Source organism: Protopterus annectens, chromosome 9.part0 (genome assembly GCF_019279795.1).
Source record: "Protopterus annectens isolate FY-2018-M chromosome 9.part0, PAN1.0, whole genome shotgun sequence".
In the NCBI taxonomy this organism is placed as follows: domain Eukaryota; kingdom Metazoa; phylum Chordata; order Ceratodontiformes; family Protopteridae; genus Protopterus; species Protopterus annectens.
In genome coordinates, this window is record NC_056743.1 from 672,415,045 (window position 1) to 672,430,643 (window position 15,599).

The window sequence follows — 15,599 nt, forward strand, 5'->3', positions numbered from 1 at the left end:
TGACTCATCAAAGTCAGTATCTGAAGTGATAGACTCGGGGGAGTCTACATGTTTCCTCTTACAAGTCCTCTTCCTAGGAGGATCTCCCGAAACATCAGGAGAATCCTCGGAAGAGGGGAAATTCCCAATGGGGAAACCTGAGGCGGAGGATCTCTGGGTCCTGTAGCAAGAGAAGTGGCAGAGATGTCAACAGGCACTATAGAGGGAGGAGCTAAGGGAACAGACTGCTGGCTGATACCAGTGGCCAGCACACTCTTCATCACCTCGAATGCTCCCCTCCCAGGCAGGTCCGAGAGAACCCGTTCCGAAGAGCTAGGAACTCCAGGGACCACGGAAAGGGAAGTCTCCGAGGCAGATGTCGGAGCCGAGCTCACCAAGGCCGAGGCTCCAAGGGGAAGAGCGGGCTCGGACAAGGGTCCGATGCCACTCACCCCCTCGGAGGAGACCATGGAAGCCCGGCCACCGAATCCCTCTAAGGAAGGTCTCGAAGAGGAGATAAGAGTAGAGGCTGAAGGAACAGAAGGGGGTATCTGTCCCTCAGCCGTAGCAGTTACCCTGTCTGAAGACTCCAACTCCAAGCTCTGGGGTAGAGTTGAAGGAGGAACTGCAACGGGGTGTGGACCAATAGTCGTCTGTTGAGACGGACTATGTAACATTTGGGCCAGTGCCTGTGACTTAAGTAATCTACTGACCACTCTCTCTAAGTCATGGTCAGAAAGCCTGGATGACCTTGAAGATCGGCTCCGATGGCTCCGTTCGAGAGGAGAGGTGAAGCCGAGCCGAAAGTATCGGCTCCAAGGAAGGAGACCTAGACCTCTTCCTCGAAGGAGCCATCGGAACCGATGAAACTATTGAACCTGTCGGAGCCGACAACTTATCGGAGCCGACAGGTATCTCGATGCATCGGCTCCAGCCGGAGCCGACACAGCCAAAAGTAACGGTGTCGGAGCCGATCGGAGCCGACACCGATGCCTGAGCCACATGGTGGTCGGAACCGATCGGAGCCGACACGAAGTGGTCGATGCAGAATCGGCACCGATAGCCATCGGTGCCGAAGGCTGTTAAGCCAGAATCGGCTCCAGCCGGAGCCGATCTCGACTCAGAACGAGTCGGAGCCGAGGCCGCAGGCTTTGACACAGAAGCCTGGGCCTTGGAAGACTTGGTAGTCTTGGATGGAGCCGACTTAGCCGGAGAGCCCTCCGGCTTAAGAAGGCCCCTCAGTATTAACTTATTTCTTCTTTCCTGCAGGACTCTCTGGCTGAAAGAATGACATATAGCACAGGAGTCCTGCAGGTGAAGAGGCCCCAGGCAATACAGGCAAGAAGTGTGACCGTCTGTCAGAGACATCTTCTGACAGCACGAGTCACACTTCTTAAAGCCTGAGACCCTTTCTTTAGACATGGTGTAACACAAGCGCACACACACACCAGTCAAGAATTTAAATTAAATATACCAAAAAGGTATAACTAGAAACACACACACACACCCTAACAGGGGGGGGGATGGGATGGGTAAAAGTCTGACTAAAAAAATAAGAAGAGACAGGGAATTTTCTGTCAGAAAATGTTTAAAACTAAATTAAAACTAATAATAAAGGGTTTTTTTGTTAAAGGGGGCTAAAATAGCAAAGTAGCAAATCACTTACCAGGAGCTGGTAAAAGGAGGACCTCATCAGCGAAGCGGCAAACGAGATCTGGGTACTTACCGCCTTGCATCATGGGATATGGGGCTGCCTCGAGCTGGTAAAAGTGACTCTCGAGCTTAGCAAGTGCCGAGTCGGAGCCGAGGATCGGCTCCGAACCCATCAAGCAAGAATGAAGGCGAGATTGACAACTTAACATCGTATGCATTACACCACCCACAGGCTGACCTACCAAAGCATTAATGAGAGGAACAGTTAAACATCTTAATTCAAACATTTTGAAGAATAACACTGGAACACACATGTTAATAGAAAAAAAGACCAGCAATTTTAAACATTCTTCATTAATTTTCATGAATTATGTTTTCCTTTTTATCATTCACTCCAACATTAAACTGCTCAAATCCTTCATTCCCTAAAATTTCACTCCTTAACACCATTCTTCATTTACCGTTTCCTCATAATCTATTTACTTCTCCACAATTTGCTCGTTTCTTCAAAAGATCCAACTCCTAACACTTATCTCCTTTACAATATTCAATATTTTAGTTACAGCCGATTTAGCTTTCGATTGCCTTTTCCTAGTAATCGCCTTTTTTTTTGGCAGCCAACAACATAACTTAGTACAGCCTTACTATGTCTAGGCAAGTCAGTTCCTATATCCCAGCCCAGAAGAACCATTTCCCTAGGTACAATCATTTACATCCAGAACATTTCTGACAAAGTGCTTTGTAGGGAATTTAAAAAATCTGCCTACTCATTACATTGTAGTACAAATGCGAATGTCTGGCTGGTGGGAATTACGGTTCCCAGAAAGACACAGAACAGAAAAATTTAAGTTCAAGAAAAATTGGAAAAAGTAACAATACTATCTTTGCTCTCCACGCTGAAGCATACTATCACAGTAAAGACCTTCCTATTTATAAGTTATTTCATACATGCAACACCAGCAACCTCTGCCAAAAAAAAAAAAAAAAAATTTGTATATATATTTTAGCAGGCATACATTAATCTCTTCACAGCTGTCAAACTAAAGGTCACAGCCAATATTCAGTGTTCTATCAACTATATGACAGTTGCTAGGTGGGATAATATGGAAGACAAGCAATGTGCATTTAGAAAGAAATGCTCCAGACATGAACACAAAGTTTTATAAACATATTCAGTTTGCAAAACTAAAGGATGTCCCATCATCTGAGAGTTTCACATACGCAACAATTCTTTTACAGAAAACATCACTGCTGAAACAGTTGGCCTTCTTATGTAACTACCAGCAATCCAAAATGGTTCCACAGCTACTATGCAAAGTCAAGTATTATTCTTCATGCAACAAAATATACAAGTCACGACAAATGTGTACTTGAGGACTCAGGAAAAAATCTCACCACTCGTGGAAAGGGCTGCAGTAAAAAGGAGTCTTCTGTGATGCAGTAATCTGCAATTCCGAGAAACATTAGTTGCAGTGAGGAAAGACCTCATCATCAGCCAATCTGCATGTCTCCGAACTGCAGTTAATTACCGCGAGTGCAGATCAACACTTTCCTGTGGCAGTTAATACTGGTGACCCATGTATCCTGCTGGCACTGGCACCCCCATTCACTCTCTCACACATGCACCATATATATACATGCACAGTAAGACGGAGACAGAGAGGCACACCTCCGAGTTATCAGAATGACAAAGATGTCTAATTTTTTTATGCCCATTTTACATTACATTTAGGCATCAATTTCAGAGTTTTAGACTTCACATTCCTTCAGTAAATGCATGCCAATACAAAAGCTGCTATTCTGATGCCTATCTTTATAAAAATAATAATCAAAAGAGCTGTCCTTGACAGCGCCTCTGCCTCCCACCCCCATGTGTTTTGGTTCGATATAGATTTCTTGCACTACAAGGTTGAAAGGCATTGCATGTACCCTGTCCCTTCCCCTTGTAACTCACAAACTGTTGCAGGACTTTAATAAAGACAAGAGATCCTCATATTATTAAAGAACCCTCATTAAACAAACATATCACTTGGCACGGCAGGTTAATTCTTCTTCTCACGGTGTCAAGGTTGCAAAACTCAAAACTTCCCCCTTCCATACGTTATAAAACTAATAATAAAAAACACTTGTGCATTACTCCCATTTCCCTTTAGGTGTAACGGTGGTACAGAGAACTAATATCCTCAGTGGGAGGGTGCAGGGTTTCTGCCTTTAAGGCTCCTTATTTAGAGTATCCCTGGTGTCTAATAGTCCTCCAATCCACACAGTTTTCCCTTAAGACAAGTTGTTAGACAGTTATCTCTGTTGGCTAGTGTTACCCCCTCAACCCACTTCCTTAAGTGACTTTCAGGCACAAACTGTTATCCCTGGTAGCTAGTGCCCCCCCCCCACTCACTTCTTGGTATAAGTGCAGTTAAGCCACAATACTGTACAGTTATTCCTGGTGGTTAGTCTTCCCCTTGACCCAAGTACCATTAAGGCAGAAGACAAAACAGTTACCCTTGATGTCTACTGGTTCCCCCAACCCAGTATCGCAAATTTCTCTCATCAGTCTTACTGCGACAGCTCCACACACAACCAAACCCCTCTACTGCAATCTCTCAGGACAGGTGCACACACATATACCTCCCAACACTAACTGTCCACTAAACTCAGAGGGACTTACCTCTACAGCTATGAATGATCACAAGCTACTGCCCATGTACATCAACACAGACAGACAGGAGTGTCCATATTAACTAATCAATCAGCTGCATAAATACCTTACCACAGGAAGTTCCAAGGATGAGCACTTGTCTAATTAGCATATGCCACAAAATGGACATATGCTAATTTAACATTGGGACCAAGACAGCCCACCTCAGTGCTGCACATTTTCATGCTGTAGCACTGAAGATAGGACTGTCTCCAAATCAGAAATGGTTACACTAGCCTTCAAACAAAAATGCCTCTTACAATCTGTACCGATCAGTTTCCGAACCACACACTCTTTAAATGGTCATGGTGCATGCTATGTACTCATCTTACACATACTTTGATTGCATTTTTTGAGATCAAGCATTACACATACAACAAGAGATCCAGGGCTTGCCCCCCCCCCCTTTAGGGCCAATAAAAGACTTGGACATGACGTCAATTAACCAGTACAAGAGCAAACTAAAGCAAACACCTCTAATCACACCTCCAAGCAATAAAGAAATTTGTGGGTGTACAGCCAGAAACCATCAGCAGCAAACCCAAACTGCCCTTACCTCTGAATTCACTGTGTAAGTCCTGCTCTGAGAGTCCAAAGTCTTCACAGTCACTTCAATATTCTCAGTGTCAGCCATTTTCTTTACCTTCACTTGCCCAAACGCTCTAAAGTAAAATAAAAATTACACTGTATGATCTCTCATTTTACGTGTGTACATGTTAAGTCAAACTCTAATCACCCCAAACTCTTAAAACTGTATACACAGGCAAACACTGGTCAGACATAAAAACAGATAAAACACTAGCATGTTTACTTTTAAAAATATTCTATTAAAAAATTAAAGACATTCTCTTATGCAAATTTGAAATGGACTCTGAAGTATAAGATCTCTTGGAAGGAAAAAATGTCAATACTAGTAAAGAGTTCATCCTTCTCATTGACAGCAGCTCACTGAGATCCAGTTTCCATTGAGTTTGGCCCAAATGGTGCTTCCCAAGGATTTCTGCATACACTTGACCTAGAACTGTTCGGGGGGGGGGGGGGTTAAAACCCACCCACCAAAAGGTCATATCATTCTACAGAAAGGGCAAACTTGATGAAATAGGAATTCAACAAATGAAGATTACACAGATAAAGAAAAAATGACTAACTGAATGCCTAACTCAGCATCAAAACCGCCAATATTTCCAGTCGTTGTCTAACTGCATTCATTTAAACTCTCTCATCTATAGTGCATAAAAACTGCCATGACTTTTCACAAAACAGGTTATACAGACATATTCTATACAAATCTCTGCTCTCTTCATGGCAGAGTCCTCTTGCAAAAACTCAAAACTGGCTGCATGTTTGTGTCACTGGAATTAAGATTATCATTCTCTTCATTGACATCCTTATCAAAAATGGAACACAATTCCTCTTCATGCAGATTTCACTTAGTGTCAGAAACTCTCCTATCAAAGATCTTCAGCACCCTTTTGCACATAAGAACTCCTTTACTCCACTCTTCAATAAACTCACATATAGCCACAATGCCATTAAAAATTAAAAAATTAAATGTGTTGTTGCTGCTGTAATATGCAACACCTGTCTTTGGCAGTGCTGACAATATTTAATCTCCACAGTTACTTCCACACAGCATTCCACTCTGAATTAAACAAACTGCACATCTTTCCTCAAGAGTTTCAAACAGAAGGTCCAAAGAAATAAAATCACTAGAATTTAAGTTACAAAAAGCAGCAGTCTGGTGGAAAACAAATATTCAAGTTATTTGCCTACTTTTTTTTTTAAATAATGAAAAATAACGGATTTGTTCCAACTTAAAAATGCACTATCATCAACACATTCCCCCATGCAATGCTTAAACAAACAAACAAAAAAAAAAAAACACAAACACACACTAGGACGATCATTTTCATCAAGTCAAAAACAAAAATACACTGCATAGCATACTTTAAACAAAAATACGAAGACATTGCAATTCAAACAGCAGACATGTGCGTGTATATAAATAACTGGGGGGGGGGGGGGGGGCCTGTCTGACTGGGCAAAACCAGACGCTGCCTGAAACTTGTACCCAACCATCTCACTAATTTCTCCACTAATCAAAAGACTTATTTTGTGATTAGATGAATGTAGATTGCTTCTCCAAATATCTTGTTGCAAAAGTGGCAAGTTTCAATGATCAACAGGCACCCCCAGCCATGCCTGGCAACAGTGTCAAAAATGTTTTACAACACTATGCACATGGATGTTTTACAATCTAATTGGATACATTTACAAGACAGCCATACACACATTACAGCAGCAAACACAGTGATCCTCTCAGCATGCCTTGTTCCCACCCCAAAAATGATCAACTACACCTTCACTATTTATCTATTAAAAAAAAATTGAAGCATCAGCATTTTTTATTCCTTCTTTACCCTACTTATTCCTTGGAATGGTGTAAGAGAAAACACAGCCAGTGCAGAATCGGGGCGTTTTAAGTGTTTAAACTAAGGAATTGGGAGTTTACATCACTTTGGAAAAGCTCATGCTTCTTTATTAAAAGAACACAAAGCATAACAATACACCAAACATACTAGTCATTGGCGACTCAGATATGAGACACACCAATATCCCCTTCACCAGGCTCAACAAGGAGAAGGTCACGGTTAGTTGTCTGTCTGGTGTCAGAATCCACCACATCACGCATGCACTCAAGTCTCTCCACAACAAGTACAAGTTTGACTAACTGTCCATGTTGGTGTGAATGACTTGAATTATATCTCCCTGGACTAAATGAAGAGAAACATGATTTGAGCTCTCACACTGTGTCCCAGGCAGGTATGACCCTAGCCCTAAGCAGCATCCTACCTTCACCAACAGGATACCACAATACCAACAAAAATAATCAACTTCAACAACTGCCTTAGCTTCTGGTGTCATTACAAGGGGATCCAGTATCTGTCTGCCTGAGATGACATGGTTGACAGGCCTTGAAGCTTTGACAAAGATGGCCTCCACCTGTCACCACTGGGATTCTGGATACTGGCCAAGGCCCTCGCCTCACCCATTGTGCCTTTTTTACGCAATGTCCCAAAGACAAATCTTCCAAAATAAAACATCTGTCAAAACGCAAACTGAAGGTCATGCTGGTTAATGCTAGGAGCTTTACCCTGAAAATGTACTTACTGGAGGCTCTCCTTGAACTGGAAGAGGTCAATGTCTGTGCGGTCACAGTAACTTGGTTCAGGGCTGCGAAGAGCACCCTCTGTCTTACCAGGCTATATGTCTTTCCACACATTTCAACCCCAAAATAAGGCAGGGAAGACTAAGGATGGTGAAGTCTCTATCTTTATTAAGGACAGGCACACAGCCAGACTGGTTTGTCAGTATAATGCACTGAACTACTCCAGATGCAACAGACAGTTGTCAAAACACCAATCCAAGTTAAAGCCAGCTATAGACCCTCTCCATGACTCAGAGCATCCACTCCTCTTGCCTGGATCTACTTGACTATCAAGGCAACCCCGAACACCCTGATCCTTGGTGACTTCAACTAACCCATCATAAACAGGGTGAACTACTCATGTACTAATATACTCACTCAATGATTCCTTGAAATCATCATTTCTAATGCACTACACCAGCTCATCTCATCACCCACAAGGGGTGACAACATTCTGGACTTGGTTCTCACCAACATGGGTGACCGCTGCACCACTCCCACAGTATGTTCCTCCCTGGTGAGATCAGATCATTAGACTGTCTCATTTGAAGTTTCTATCCCACCCAAACTCCCCCAGCCCTAAATAAAGTTAAAAATTCTCAAAATCTGACTAAAACCTCCTAAGGGAGGGTATCAGTAGCTTCACACCACCTCTCCTCTTGGAGGATGTAGACAACTATGCTGAACAGTACGCCAATGCAGTATACAAACATCTATACAACTGCATGGACTCGGGCATACCCAACAGAACTAAAACCTTCTCCTCAAGGAAAAACAAGCCTGTTCAGTGGACATTATCAACAGGCTTTACAACAAAAGGAAACTGTTGCCAAAGGGTTAAAAAAAAAAATAATAAAAACTCCCTCATTAGCCTCAACAAGCAAATCAGATCACTAGTGAAAACCTCCAATGCCAATTATGAATCAAAACTAGCCTCAGAAATAAAGGGAAACCACAAAGCCTTCTTCAGTTATGTCAGAAACCTCCACAGCAAGGTCCAGGTTTGTTCTGAATTAGTACTTAACAGCATTACTTACACGGATCCTTGTGGACTTGGGTTCAGCACAAACTTCACCACCCTGCCCCCCCAAAGGCCGTTTTGACATCCCCGATACATGTCCCATACAGCAAGTATTAAAGGCCCTATCCAAGGCAAAGAACACAGCTTCCATGGGACCTAATAGTATACAGGGCTAGTCTCTGGCAAGAACTGGCTTTGCCATTGTGCACCTCATTCAACTACAACCTAAAGTACAGACTTCATTCCAATAGAGTGGAGAAATGCCATTGTCATCCCCTTGCACAAAGGTGGTGCCATTACTGACCCTGGAAAATGATCTCCCCATTTGCTTGGCAAGTCTGACCTGTAAAACCATGGATCGTATTATTATGGATCTCATAAACAAGGACATAAGAAACCTCCAAGCACTTGACCCCACTCAGTTCAGATTCGTCAAGGGCAGATCTTACCTGTTGAACCTGGCTGACTTCTTTGAGACTGTCACCAAGGCCCTGGATGAGGGAAAGTCAGTACATACAGCTTACCTTGACTTGGCCAAGACCTTTGACACAATCCCCTACTCGGACATAGAGTAGCTAACACAACTTGGCGTAACTCCCCATCACATCAGGTGGATGGCCAACTGGCTCACTGACAGGATCCTCAAGGTCAAAATAGGCACCTCCTCCTCAGACAACAGACCTGTCACTGGTGGAGTTCTACAGAGAACTGTCCTGGGACCCCTACTGTTTGGCATCTACTTCTCAGAGGTCCAGGCAAAGACAAAAGGCCTGTGACTTACCAAGTTTGTGGACAACTGTAAGTTGGGTGCTGTCACGGACTCCCAAAATGATGTTAACATACTGCAAGAGGGTCTCACAGCAACTAATGATTGGTGCCAAAGTCATGGCCTCAAGCTAAATGCTAAAAAATGTATCATCACACCATTCGGCAAAAACCCAGCCCCTACTGATTATCACATCAATGGCAACCCCTAAGCACACAACCTGTGGTGGCAGACCTGGGTACTTCAGGTTGATAATCTCACACTCAACCATCATATAGTGGTCAGAAAAGCCTTTTACTCGATTCATCTCATAAGCAAATGATTGCATCCAGAAAAAAAGGAGGTTATTACCTCTCTATACTCCTCCCTCATAGGAGCAATAATTGAGTATAAACACCCAGTTTGGTATGTACCTCTGCAAACATCTGCAACAACTGGAAAGGCCACAGAAATACCTCAACAAAAAGAATTCATGGCCTCCTAAATTTGTCCTATGTGGAAAGGCTCAAATCACTGTCACTACTCGGTATCGTACAGATTACTCAGAGGTGATCTGTGTCTCGCCTACAAGCCAGTCTCAGACCCTGCCCTACTAAAGATACTCCTCGCTTATTACCCGCTTGAAAGGCCTGAATCTAATGTGACAACAACAAAACCTGCTGCAGAGACAGGTTTGTCTCCCAGAGGCTGTCCCATCTCTGGAACAGACTTCCCATATATGTCAGAGTACCTTGCTGACCCTCTTCAAGTGCAACCTTGATGAGTGGATGGGAAAACACAAATTTGTCCTAGGGGGTTCCACCTGTTTTTTTCATTGACAGAGGCAACAGGTGCTGAAAAAGATTTCTTTTTGGGGATAAACTCTTGACTAGGCTTGTAAGGGCCCCAGAGCCATTAACCTAGTAACCTCCTATGATCTGTTCTTAACTCAAGCCAATACCTAAACTTTATAAAATCTGTGTATGCTGGCAACAGAAGCAAGGGAATAACAATGCCAAAAATAACACTTAAATTTCACTTTGTTGACTAATCAATTATTTTAAGCACTGCCTATTTTTCTTAGAGGCCTGGGGTGGTATTCATACTGGCTTGAGGTAATGTGTCAAAACATCAAAGAAGCACAGAAAACCTTTTCTCCTCTCATAGGTGCTTTGGGATCTCTGAATAAAAAAATAGTAATTAGATTAAAATCATAATACCAATAATGTCACAGCCCTTCCTCCAAATACCCTGCCGTTTAAAGCAAACTCTAATGGATACAGAAAAAATGGGGATAAACTGTGAACTAGTCCCTACCCCCCTTGCAAACAGTACACCTAAAATAAACTGTTTAACATTATTAACTTTATGCTACAAGATCTCCACAATCAACTCAAAAACTGCCAGTTTAGAGATGTTAAAAAAGGGGCACCTTTATCACTGCAGCAATAAATTTTACAATTTCTGAATTCTCTAGCAGCAGATGGAACAGCAAAACTATAAAAGGTAATCGAATCAGTATGCAGTGCATTTTTAAGTGCTATTTGTTGAAATTTTAATATTAAATGTTCCATTACATTTCATACCATAGCCATCTTTACATTTAATACTGCCCAACAAGAATGCACATAAACGAGTTTTACAGTAATTGTGAAGATTATGATTTATCGGTACATCTTCCACAGGTACAAGCAGGAATTGTTTGTTTGGCACTTTAATATGGCTCATCAACCAATGTTACTAATATACCATATGTTAGCAGCAACAGACACATTCAGTTTTTCTACAAAATTGTTTCATATGTAGTTGTATTTAAATTTGCACCAGCTTTTGCAAAAATGAATGCAACCAAAATGCATGTAACAGATACAAGTGCAAATATGTACAGAATGTTTTGAAGTTTCTTTAATGATAACTAATTCTGTGTATACATAAACAAAGCAGTGCTTCACAAGGAGTGCTGTCACTGCTGCCATGATTATAAACCATTCTCCCTGCTGCTGTCACTACAAACACAAAATGCATTAACTGACAAACAGAACTATAGATATATTACTTTTAAAGTCATTGAATTTCTGCACTCCCTCAAGATTATTCAGACCCTGATGGAATGAGAATACTGTGGTACTAGAACGTGGCTATGCTCCAGGGATAAAGGAGCATCTTGGTAGCACTGCAAAAAAGGCAAAGCTGAACCAAATGTTCTTTGTGGATCAGACTTTGAGGACTGGAGGCTTCCTATTACAAAGCTCAACAGCCTTAGTCGCCACTGGATGCAACACATCTCTTCCCCGGTCACTCAATCTACTTGCCTGTTCCACAAATCTGCTGTGGACTGGTTCCAGTTTTTTTTTATGAAGGACTTTTACACATGGAAGATGTTGCAAGACCCTGTGCTTCAGGAGAAGAACACATTGTACTAAGTTAGCAGCAGTCTACTTGTCACCCAAAATACAAGAATCACAATATTGCCATCACTAACAGCTGGGTGACTGGCACACAGACTCTTCTTCTTTCGGCTGTTCCCATTAGGGGTCACCGGTACATACCTTTTGTATCCCAGCATGACTTTGCTGCCAATAATCAAAGCATACATCTTGCATGGCAGCACTATCTGTAACTGATAAATGGGCATCATACTATGGAACTGCATTCTCTGGGCTGCATGAACTGCTGACAGGGAAAATAAATCAATTCCTGGATTATGTCAACCTCATCACAGTATCCAACACCAATGCACTGGCAAGGCTACAAATGGAGAAAGTAGCAGCCATCATTTTCACTCTAAGCAAATACACATAAATGAGTTTAGAAGAGAGGATCTGTTTGTATAATAATATACTGTTTAATGCTATCGACAACACAAGATCAAACAACTGATAACCATTAAAACATTACTACACTGCACTACCATAACTATATGATCACGTTTTAAGGTCAACCAAAAATTTGGTTTCTGTTGTTACTACAGACATCACAGTCAGGGCACTGCTTGCTACTGTGCTTGCAAGTGTGCTCCAGGCTTCCCATTCACCAATTGTGCTACTGGGCATATGGGGTTTCACAAAAACAAACTGTATGACAACAAAACAACTGGTTGTAAAAGGTAAAAAGCTGAACATAGTGTCATACAATAATTATCTACACTCATCCATTCCTTCTAGAACATCCAAAGATTATCATTTATAACTATTACCATTTAAACTAGTGCATACATTTCACAGCACAAGTACAAACTGGGAACTTTAAAAGCTCTCAAAGGAAAGAATTTAAGAACAACATATTAAAAATGGGGAATAGTGGTGTCACTCTTCAAATACAAGCCTGTGGAAAATGTTAGAAGAATAAAAATAACGTGGGGTTCCTTAAAAGTGGATTACGGTCTCCAATGTAACTCGAGATGTCACCAAATAAAATAGCCACTACATCGCATCATCAAAAAAACAAAATGATTCTAGGAAAAGAAAACACTGCAGTTACTGCCATCTTTCAACATGGTACTCCCCCAAAATAATATAAACACACATACACAAGCGAAAGGGCCTTTCCCCGAGTTGTCATCTTCTAAACACCAACAACAACCTATTTAGAAGTACCAACCAATCATTAAAAATGTGTTTAATCCTGCAGAACATTAGTAAAGATTACCCGTCATTTTATGACAAGAGATCCGCGCATTAATGTTTCCGAACTAAACAAGATATAACTAATGCTACAGATTTATTTTGCTCCACTGCAACGAATCCCTAGCATTTGCCGGCTGTGTTCACTCACTTTATTATTATCTTCTCTCGTTGTACACTCAGCTTCCAAAATGCACAAATGTGTCACGTTCGCCAAAAAAAACACAGATGCACTGTACAGCACACTTGAGATTTTCCTTACCCAAATACGCACCCACCCTCCCCTAACCGGTATCTATTCGTACATAGGCCACTCCATATGGACCTTACAAAGACCCACACTTCCTGGAAACTGTATAAAACAAAATGGAAGCCGCCATGAATACAGGTCGTCTGCGCAAATGCCTGACTAACAACTACAATGATTTTTTTCAGCCAACCCAATTAAAGTTAAGTACGAGTGGATATGTTTGTCTGTCTTTTTTCCGACGAGTGTTTTCAGTGGATGTTGTAGCAGACAAGCAGCAGTACTTGTTACCAGTGCATTACTATAGTTGTGATGCTCTGCAAGCTATGTTCAAAGTCTCAATAAGTACCGGAAACACGAAACGAGAAAATAAAAATATGATAAAAACTCACTCTCTCCATAGGTACTTAAAATATGCATTCCTAGAGATGCTAAAATATTTTTAAAAACATAATATAAGATGTTAAGTTGTCTATCTCGCCTTCATTCTTGCTGGATGGGTTCGGAGCCGATCCTCGGCTCCGACTCGGCCACTCTAAAAGCTCGAGAGTTGGTTCCACCGGCTCGAGGCTCCCCCTATATCCCACAATGCTAGGCGTGAGTTACCTCAGATCTCGTTTGCCGCTACAGCAATCGAGGTGTGTTTTCTACCGGCTCCAGGTTAGTGAAAGTTAGAATAGTTTAAATTCTTTAACTTAGACTAGTTTAGTGTAATTTTCTTCCCCCTTAGTGTAGTGGACTTACTTATCCCTTACTACCTTAGTTTCCAGCCCCCTCCTTTTATAAAGAACTTATAGTTCTTCCCTAAGGCCTTCGGGCCCTTCCCCCTTTCCTTAGGGTGTGTGTGTGTTTACTTAGGGACTTTTATTAACTTACCTTTAGTTTTTAAATAATTCCCTTTAATCCTATCAGTGTAATCTGTGTGTGTGTGTTTTTGTGTGTGATTACACTTCAGGTTCCTTGAGTATGTCCAAGGATACAAAGGTCTCAGGCTTCAAGAAGTGTGACTCGTGCTGTCAGAAAATGTCTCTGACAGACGGTCACACTTCTTGTGTGTACTGCCTGGGACCTTTACACCTGCAGGACTCTTGTGCTGTATGCCATGGCTTCAGCCCTAGAGTCCTGCAGGAGAGAAAAAATAAACTCATTTTGAGGGGTTTAATTAAGCCTGAAGGTTCCCTTCCTGTGTCTTCTGGGAAACCTCCTAAGGCTTCTAAGACCTCGGCTCCAGCTTCAGAGTCGAGGCCTAAGGCTTTGAAGCCTACTGCTTCATCGGCTCCGGCTGGAGTCGATGAGTCTGTGACTGCTGTTTCAGTGGTTTCCTCGGCTCCAGCCGGAGCCGAGGCATTAGAGAGTCATGGGTCGGCTCCGATCATACCATCGGAGCCGACATCTAGAAAGAGATCGAGGTCACCGTCCCTTGGCTCCGTTCATTCGGCTCCAGCGTCTCCCCTGCTGTCTGAACGGAGCCATAGATCTCACTCCTCCAGGTCATCGAGGCTCTCAGATCACGACCTCCAGAGGGTAGTGAGTAGACTTTTGAAGTCCGAGGCACTGGCCCAAATGCTCCAGAGTCCGACTCATCAGTCGATGCCTCAGCTTGTTCCAATTAATATTCCTCCTCCGACTCCTTTGAGCTCGGCACCGGGGCATCTCGGAACCGAGACTGTGGTAGCGTCGGAGCCAATACATTTGTCTTCGGCTCCTTCGTCGGCTCCGATTTCTTCCTTTGAAGAATCTCGGCGCCGGGCTTCCCTCGTCGGCTCCGGGGGGGTGGGTGGCATCGGGCCCTTGTCCGACCCCCCTCTCGGTGCTTGGCGCTGGTGAGTTCGGCTCCGACATCGGCCTCAGAGCCATCTCTGTCGGTGCCGAGGGAGGTTCTCAGCTTCTCGGAGCGGGGACCTCTGGCTCTGCCTGACAGGGGTGCATTCGAGGTCATGCGGAGTGTGTTGGAACCTTGTTCGACTCCACAGTCGGCTCCGTCCGCCCCTCCCACTTCGGTGCCTTTGGTTATGTCGACTCACTCCCTCATCCCAGACCGCAGAGAGCAAGCTCCTCAAGAATCCCCTGTGGGGATCTCATCCTCTTCGAGGCCTCTCCTGAATTGGCAGGGGAGCCCCTAGGAAGAGAAAGTGTAAGAGGAAGCACTTAGACTCACCTGAGTCTGTCACCTCTGACACAGATTTAGAGGATTCGAGGGTTCCCACGTTCCCCTTCTGAAGATGTCTCTTCGCAGACATTCTAGAGATCCTGTAACAGTAGGGAAATTGGCCAGCCCTTAACCCTTTGGAGGATGAATCTGTGTATCTTGAGGCGTTTGGCTCTCGCCCTTCCACCTCCTGGGTGTCCCCCCGCTTTGATCCCCTCATGCAGGTGGTTGCAAAGAAGGCCTGGACGGCTCCTGATTCAGTGGACCCTACCCCCAGGA

The 15,599-nt window shown here is 43.1% G+C and overlaps 1 protein-coding gene across 6 annotated transcripts in view; it reads right to left on the reverse strand.

Annotated features, from left to right (window-relative positions):
- Window positions 1-13,240, reverse strand: part of BAG6 (BAG cochaperone 6) — a 2,260,316-nt gene extending 2,247,076 nt beyond the window's left edge. For 2 of the 6 annotated variants that reach the window (XM_044083265.1, XM_044083262.1), the window contains exons 1-2: window positions 12,831-12,929; window positions 4,884-4,989 (exon numbers count right to left, since the gene is read on the reverse strand). In XM_044083265.1, coding sequence (XP_043939200.1) covers window positions 4,884-4,989; window positions 12,831-12,862 — 138 coding nt within the window. In that variant the 5' untranslated portion in view covers window positions 12,863-12,929. Of the gene's footprint in view, window positions 1-4,883; window positions 4,990-12,830; window positions 12,931-13,075 lie in introns of those variants that run through there. The other 4 variants (XM_044083263.1, XM_044083260.1, XM_044083264.1 and 1 more) reach the window with 3 other exon arrangements.
- Window positions 13,241-15,599: the final 2,359 nt, after the last annotated feature.